The sequence below is a fragment of the Vanellus vanellus genome (genome assembly GCF_965231255.1).
Source record: "Vanellus vanellus genome assembly, chromosome: 18".
Classification (NCBI taxonomy): domain Eukaryota; kingdom Metazoa; phylum Chordata; class Aves; order Charadriiformes; family Charadriidae; genus Vanellus; species Vanellus vanellus.
This window is the reverse complement of record NC_138923.1, coordinates 640,908-647,045: the sequence shown is the minus strand read 5'-3', so window position 1 is coordinate 647,045 and position 6,138 is coordinate 640,908. Positions and strand designations below refer to the sequence as shown.

At 60.4% G+C, this 6,138-nt stretch overlaps 1 protein-coding gene across 1 annotated transcript; it reads left to right on the top strand.

Moving 5' to 3' along the window:
* The first annotated feature begins 1,349 nt into the window (after window positions 1-1,349).
* Window positions 1,350-5,065, top strand: LCNL1 (lipocalin like 1). Its single transcript, XM_082492609.1, has 7 exons — window positions 1,350-1,582; window positions 1,873-2,012; window positions 2,555-2,625; window positions 3,275-3,385; window positions 3,931-4,032; window positions 4,282-4,307; window positions 4,887-5,065. Exons 1-6 carry the CDS (start codon window positions 1,487-1,489, stop codon window positions 4,305-4,307), a joined length of 546 nt encoding a protein of 181 aa, XP_082348735.1. The 5' UTR covers window positions 1,350-1,486; the 3' UTR covers window positions 4,887-5,065.
* Window positions 5,066-6,138: the final 1,073 nt, after the last annotated feature.

Sequence of the window (6,138 nt, the reverse complement as noted above, 5' to 3'; positions counted from 1 at the left end):
CCCCATCCCGTCCACCCCAGCCGGGCTCTGCCTGACCCGCTGCCCCGTGCCAGGATCACACCTCACCCTCCTAAATAAATAGGTGCAGAAGCTGCCCCAGATCTCGGTGCTTTTGTTGGCAGGAGTAAGGGTGCTGCCAGGGTCCCCAGGCACCCCGAACCCGGTGGTCCTGCATCCCACCCTTCCTCTCAGCACCCCAGGGGTGATGGGGGGCACCTTCGCCGCGTTGTTTGCTGTGCCCAGCGTGGGGAGGATGAGGAGCAGAGGACGGGGATGATGCAGTGGGGCAGCCACGGGGAATGTGGGCAGAGGAGAACCGAGCTGGGATGAGCAGGGGCTCGCGCGGCTCGGCTGGGTGGGCAGCAGCTCTGGGCAGGCAGGGTAAGCAGTCAGGCTGCCCAGCCCTGCCTGCACAGGCTCTGCCTCCCAGCACACAGCTCGTCCCCAGGACACCCCATTCCCTGCTCAGTCCCCCCCCGCCAAGGCCACCCAGGCGGGAGCGGGGCTGCGCTGTGGCTGGCCAGGGTAAACACATGGCAGGACTGGCCCCCCCCACACCTGTCTCCCAGCCCCATTGGTGCCCCCATCTTCCCACTGACCGAGGTAGGACCATGCTGCAATGAGCCCCAAGAGCAGCCAGAGCCCTTCCTCCATCCCCCTCCTCCTCCTGCGGAGAGGAGGCAGCCCCTGGTCCCCGCCACTGCCCCCCTGCCCCGGAGCGGGGGTCCCGCCGTGCCCAGCCAGGTTGTGAGGAAGCAGCGTGGACCTTTCAGAACTGTGACCCCCAGAGCCTGTCAGAGCCAGGGCACAGGGGACATCACACCTTGGGAAGGAGGGGACACTCCCACAGTGACACGAACCCATTCTTCTGCCTGCCCTGCAGAGAGTGCATCCCACTCTGTGGAGCCCGAGTGCCCCGGCGCGGGTGGGCGAGCCTACGCGGGCACCATGGGGTCAGGTCATGCCGGCAGCGAGCAGGGCTTGGGCACGATCCCAGAGGCAGCCTCGGGGCAGATGCCAGCCTGGCCAGCGGGACGGGGCACCGAGCCCCTTCATGATGGGTCACTGGGTGACGGTGCTGCCGTGGCCAGTGCCGGGAAAGACCTCCCCGCTCCTCCTGTCAGCCCTCCATCAGCCAGCCAGGAAACAAAAGCTCTCTTTGTTCTTTCACAAGTGACTAAAGAAACTGGGAAAGTCCCAAATTTCAGCACTGGTGCAACAGCTCCTGCAACACCGCTTCTCACCCCCTCCCGGCGCTTGCAGCCACTTTCCTTCTTCCGTGAGACCACACGCTGTTCACCCCAACGTGACTTCAGCCCTTCGAAACCACCACCTTGCCCAAGCCAACACCAGCAGCGTTATCCGTGCAGCTTGACACGCAGCAGCGCCGGGGTGGGCAGAGAGGGGGAGAGCACGGCGTTATAAAACCGGCAGCCCTGGCACTGCTCTCCATCCCGCTGGTGAAGCCGGAGGAGGCTGCTGCAAGATGAGGACCGTGGGGCTCAGCCTGGGGCTGGCCCTGCTCTGCTTGCTGCATGCAGAGGCTGAGGACCTCGGGGCTGTGGGGCTGGACAAGAGCAAGGTGAGCCACAGCATCCCAGGGAAGAGAAGGTGGGAGTGTGGCCTCCGGTCACCAGGGTGGGGACTGGAGAGGTGTTTTGGTACTGGGGATGGCTGGGGAACCTGCAGCCACCACCGGCTCCACTGTCACACCCCGGAGAGGGCAGTCGTCACCCCCCTCCAGCATAGCCTAGCAGGGATTTCGGTATCTGGAGGGGATGCAGGTGTCCCATGGGCTGAGGGTCTCTCGGTCCCCGAGGGGGGACAGCCCCTGCCGGCTCCTCCGGACTCACAGCCCACCCTTGCTGCCAGATTGCAGGGAAATGGCACATCGTTGCTCTGGCCTCCGACTCCAAGAGCTACCTCCAAAGGAAGGATGAGCTGAAGATGGCGATGGCCACCATCACAGTCCTGGGGGAGGGAAACCTGAAGGTCTCCTTTGCCATTCCCACGTAAGTGCCAAGTGCTTTTCTCCATGGGCTTCAGTGACCAGCCTCCTCCCTGGACCTTCACCGGTGGGTCTCCACCCAGGTCCCTCCACCCAGCACCCACGATGAGGCAGGGCCACCAGCCCTGTGGTTTGAAAAAGGGGATCAGGAGAGCTGCACAGTGGGGATCCCTTCTTCAGGTCAGGCCAGGCAGGTTCAGGGCAGCACCAGCCAGGAGTGGTCCCACCACGGAGGCTCAGGCACTCCGCTGTTCCCAGCAGGGATACAGCAGGATGATTAAAGCTTTCCCACCAGGACCAGCCTCATTCCACCAGCTCAGGGTATGTCACCCCATGGGGCAATCCCTGGGTGCCAACACTGTGCCGTGCCAACCCAGGCACCCGTTGATCCAAGAGTGGCATGCGTGCCCCCCTCTCCTGGCCACACCGTCTCATCCCTGAACAGCAAGTCCCACGTTTATGTAGCGACCTTGGAGCCAGTGTCCCCAGCGGAGGGGAAGGGGGGGTCACTTCATCCCAGCCAGAGCATCCTTCACTGTTTTGCAGGCCAAAGGGGTGTAAGAAATCAGAGTGGATCTACAAGCAAACAGGCGTCCCGGGTGAATACTACAGCCCCGGTGAGTGGGGGGCAGAGGATGGGGCAGAGGCACTTCCCATCATCCCTGCCTGAAGCAGCTGGGTGTCCCGGGGACATGGCCCTCAGGGGTGCCTGTCTGCCTCTCCTGAGGTCCTGGGGTGGGACATCCCTCCGTGGCTGGTCACCAGCTGCAGGACAAGGCTGGTCCATGCCAGGGCTGGTGACCCTCCAGGGCAGCGGACACCCTGCTCCTTCCCCCTGGGAAGCTGCTCTGGGATAAGACAGACACGTTCAGACCGAGCTTAAACCCTGGGGAAAAGCAGGTTCATTCTGCAATGGGGCTGTGGATGGATGCTCCCAAGGGACGACGCAAGAGTGATTTCCCACCATCCCCAGCCCAAGTGTTAGTCTGGCACTGGCCGGGCTACTCCGCTGTCTGCAGCCACCATCCCCAGAGCCTTCTGTGTTCGATGTTCCTGTCGCTCCGCTCTGCCGTGATCTGTGGGCTCCCCCAGGCTTTCAGAGGAGCCTGAGCAAGAGGAAAAACCAGCAGGGGGAGACACAGAAGAAAGACATGTTGGCCGGAGCTGTCCCTGGGATCCTGATTCACGCTCCTACAGCCCATTGCAGTGTGGGATCTCGCAGGGGGAGGTAATTAATTTTTCACTTTCCTCCACGTCCTTTTGCAGAGAGAGGCAATAAAACGGCGCAAGTGGTGGATACCGACGGCAAGACCTACGCAGTTATCTTTGCCTCCAGAGTGAAGGACGGGAAGACCTTGCACATGCTGAGGCTCTACAGTGCGTAGCCAATGGGAGTCTGGCTGGGGTGAAGAGCTCGGGGGTGCTGGGGTGTTTCGAAGTGTCCTGAGCAGCCAGGAGTCAGGAGGCCGGCGGGAGAGACCCCCTCCTCACCACTGCCCTCCTGCCGGCATCTCTTGCCCTGGTGCGGGAGTGGGGCAGGGGAAGGGGCAGGGATTGGGGGCTGGCGGGGGAGGCTGGGGCTCAGGGTTCTGCACTGTGCCAGGAGTCCATGGCCTTGGGTAAGTCTCTTGGTGAAACGGGGTGAAGAGTGGGGGTCCTGCTGCAAGCAGGGCAGAAACAGTGGGGATGGGAACCAAGAGAGGAGACACTGTGCTGGTGCCAGGACCTCCGCTTCATCTTGTCCCCTGGGAGGAGTGTCTCCTGTCCCTGGCCACCACCACTCTCCAGGATGTCCACCACTGCTTCCAGCCTTCTCCCAGGGACCGTCATCCATCCTGTCTTTGCCTGGGCACACTCATCAGCTGCCGAGGAGATGCAGGGACAGGCCATGGCCTGGAGCTGAAGCGTGTCTTTGCCTTTAGGCAGAACCCGGGAGGTGAGCCCCAAAATCACAGCACTCTTCAAGAAGCTTGCGCAGGAGAAGAGCTTTACCGATGAGATGATCAAGATGCTGCCCAGCCAGGGTGAGCACTGCCCAGCACCGTGTTGGGCTGGCTTGGTTGATACGGGGAGCCAGGACGTGCTGGCAGGGACCAGCTCGGCCCATCACTGCCACCACTTTGTGGTCTGAGCTGGCAGGAGAAAGCACGGTGGTTTTGGCACGTTGTGGCTTTCACCCTGCTCAAGTTCATTCCCCGGTTGTCTATTTTGGGTGCTAAATAGGACTAGCCAGACCACAGCCCCAGACTCAGCCTTTCTCTTTATTTTCACAGAGGAATGCAGCCTCGATGAAGCGTAGGTGAGTTGCTGCAGTGCAACACGGTGTTCGCAATGTCCTCAGCTTGAAATTGCCCCCCTTGGTGCCCCAAGAAGGGCCACCATGAACTCCTCGAATTATTCAGGGGCTGAGTCATTTGAACCTGTGCTGGAGCTCGCACCCAGGTAGGACTGTTCCCTTTGGAGCTGCTCTGCAGTGGGGACCCCAGGGTGCAGCGGGGAGCAAGGGCACTTGCACCAAACCCACTGGTTCGGTGGAGAAACAGCTGCAGTGCTCATCCAGCAGCAAGGACTGGGACACCGGCTCTTGCCAAAGGGACCTCAGGGTTGTGGACCTGCAAAACCAGCCAGAGATTGGGTTGGTGTCTCACCACGGTGAACCTGGTTGTTGTTGGCCCACCCTGGCACATGATTTCCCACCACACCAGAATGCATTCAGTGTCGGGCTTAGCTAGAAATCCATTGCTGGAGATGGCTAACCCTACAGAGCTGGAGTGAACTGGAAAAGAAAGCACTGATCCTGGTGGAAAGCCCTGCTGGGCCCTTTCTGTTGGCCTCCTCACCTCAAATACTCAGCCCACTTCTCCTGGCTTTTTTCCAGGAGGTGTGGGCTTGCTGGCGGATGCTCCTGCTGAGCAATGCAAGATCCACGTTCTGAAGATCCAGGCTGCTGCTCCGCCATCCCTCTTCTGAGCTTGGTGGTCAAGGCTCTGATACGTCTCCTCCTCCTCCATCACACAGTCCCTCCTTTTTGCCAAATAAACAGAAACTCACCCTGGAGCTTTGTGTAGCTGTCTGGGGACAACATGGGGTGCTCGGGCACGTGGTCCCTTCTGTTGTCTTCCCAGAGTCTGTGGATGGTGAGCAGTCAGGGGTGATCCTGGACTGAGCTTGCCCAAGCAAGAGCATTTTCAGAGCCCACCAGGATTTTCCCTCCTGTGTGCCTCCTGTGGGGCAGGACCATGGCCAGGCAGAAGTGAGACGAGGGGTGCAGTGAGGCTGGAAATCCCATGGGCATGATGGGCTGGGTGGAGAAAAGCCACAGACCTTGGCCACAGAGATTGAGGCTGGAGTTTGGAGGGCTGCAGCCACCGCCATCATCCAACTGGTCTTCCCTCCACTTGCCCTGATGCGATTGCAGCCCTCTGCTCCCCTGGAGCCCCGCTCGTCCACACATTCAGGCTGGGCCAAGGCAGGGGCAAGACTCAGCTTTGGGACCTCTCAGTCCCGTGGTGCTGCAGGGCTGGTGGAAGGTGGAAGTGGAAGATGGGTGTCTGAATCCTCCAGACCCAAACCCAGAGAGCTGGTGCGGGGCTGCCTGTGGTCTCTGCTCCTGGGCACCGTGCAGAGAAAGCCCACCCCAGGGTCAGATTATCATGGTGTTGGATATCTGCCTCCAGCGACTGTCTTGCTTTGAATTTATATTTCTGAAATCCCACTCCATCCTTCCCTTCCTGCTCTTTTCAGCCCCCCCAAATCCACCCAGGAGAAACCACAACCTGCCCAGGGTAAACCATGTCCCCAGCAAGGCCCCAGCACCTCACACGTGCTCATCTCCAAGAGCTTAGCCAGTGCTTACAGGTACTGAGGTCTAGCAGGGTATGAAGCAGCTTGTGCCTCTCCTGGAAAAGGAATTTCCTCCAAAATCCTCTCTGCTGGCCTTTCCACCTTGATCATCCCTGGCCAGTCTGGCCGATCACCCAGGCATTCGTTTCTGCTCAGGATCTGCTTCGTTGCTGTGTGACAGTAGCAGGTACACCAGGAAGGTGTTGTCCCAGCAACTGAGCACCTTGAGATGTTCCCAGGTACTCCTTCCTCCTCTGAAGCATAGGGAAAATACATTTGGGAAACTG